Source organism: Rhagoletis zephyria, unplaced genomic scaffold (genome assembly GCF_001687245.7).
Source record: "Rhagoletis zephyria isolate East Lansing unplaced genomic scaffold, Rhagoletis_zephyria_1.1 Rzeph_scaffold_63829, whole genome shotgun sequence".
Taxonomy (NCBI): domain Eukaryota; kingdom Metazoa; phylum Arthropoda; class Insecta; order Diptera; family Tephritidae; genus Rhagoletis; species Rhagoletis zephyria.
This window is the reverse complement of record NW_016220880.1, coordinates 1-1,503: the sequence shown is the minus strand read 5'-3', so window position 1 is coordinate 1,503 and position 1,503 is coordinate 1. Positions and strand designations below refer to the sequence as shown.

General features: G+C 50.6%; 1 protein-coding gene across 1 annotated transcript; it reads left to right on the top strand.

Moving 5' to 3' along the window:
- Positions 1 to 412: 412 nt before the first annotated feature.
- LOC108356711 (AP-3 complex subunit delta-like) lies at positions 413 to 1,333 on the top strand (the record flags this gene model as incomplete). Its single annotated transcript, XM_017607810.1, has 4 exons — positions 413 to 508; positions 564 to 659; positions 718 to 879; positions 956 to 1,333. Coding segments are annotated over exons 1-4 (732 nt in total), but the record flags the coding sequence as incomplete, so codon positions are not given.
- Between the last annotated feature and the right edge of the window lie 170 nt (positions 1,334 to 1,503).

The following is a 1,503-nucleotide window of genomic DNA, read 5'->3' as shown; positions in this document are numbered from 1 at the left end:
AAGTTATCATCATCAACGCCTAGCTCGTCGCCTGTCGGCTCGGCTCGCGCACAGTGTGCGAAGAAACACACACACACACAAGTGACAAAGTGATCCTCTGATTTTCTTCGTGTCCAGTGATCATTGCTGAGATCATCACAGTTCAGTTCAGTTCACCATTGGCCACAGTTCACCACCATCACCACCTTCTTCATCATCTTTTCACCCTCATCTGTCAAAGCACCAGCACTCCGTTGATTTTCAGTCACAACATTCCCATCTCATGAAACAGCGGTGATGATGAACAACAAGATGAGCCTTCGCAAGGTGAAGGGCGNTCTTTTCACCCTCATCTGTCAAAGCACCAGCACTCCGTTGATTTTCAGTCACAACATTCCCATCTCATGAAACAGCGGTGATGATGAACAACAAGATGAGCCTTCGCAAGGTGAAGGGCGACTTTAATCGCATCTTCGACAAGACGCTCACCGATCTGGTGCGGGGCATACGCAATAACAAGGAGAATGAGGTAAGTCTACTGTTTGGGTGTTGCTTTGTTTACCATCTCATTCTTTTCCGTCCAGGCAAAGTACATTGCGCAGTGTGTGGAGGAGATCAAAGAGGAGCTCCGGCACGACAGTCTCTTCGTGAAGGCGAACGCCATCTCCAAGTTGACATATGTGAGTACTTCTTTGCTGTTTGTTTACACTTATTTTCTCACACCTTTTCCATTTCCAGCTTCAAATGCTGGGCTACGACATCAGCTGGTCCTCCTTCAACATCATCGAGGTGATGAGCTCGACCAAGTTTTCGCACAAGCGCATCGGCTATCTCGCCGCCTCGCAGTGCTTCCACGAGAACACCGAGGTGATGATGCTCACCACCAACATGATTCGAAAGGTTCGAAACTCCTCACTTTAGCCAATAATCTGACCAAATAATCTAACTTCTATTCTGTTCTATTTCACCCCACCAGGACCTGAACTCGCAGAACATGTACGACGCGGGCTGCGCCATGAGCGGCCTCGCCTGCTTCGTCACCACCGACATCAGCCGCGACCTGGCCAACGACGTCCTGACGCTGCTCAACTCGACGAAGCCCTACCTGCGGAAGAAGGCCGTCCTCCTCATGTACAAGATCTTCCTGAAGTTTCCCGATGCCTTGAAGCCCGCCTTTCCCCGCCTGAAGGAGAAGCTGGAGGACCCCGACCCGGGCGTCCAGTCGGCGGCGGTCAATGTGATCTGTGAGCTCGCCCGGAAGAACCCCAAGAACTACCTGCCCCTGGCGCCCGTCTTCTTCAAGCTGATGACCAGCTCCACCAACAACTGGATGCTCATCAAGATCATCAAGCTGGTATGTTTACATGTTTCTGTGTCTTCTTTCCTTTTCAATGTTTTCTGTGCTCTCTGTGCTCTGACCTAACCCATCTCCTTTCCTCACTTCCTTTCCTCCTTTTCCTTTCTACTAACCAACTCTTGTTAATCAGTTCGGCGTGATGACCAAGTACGAGCCACTGCTGGGCA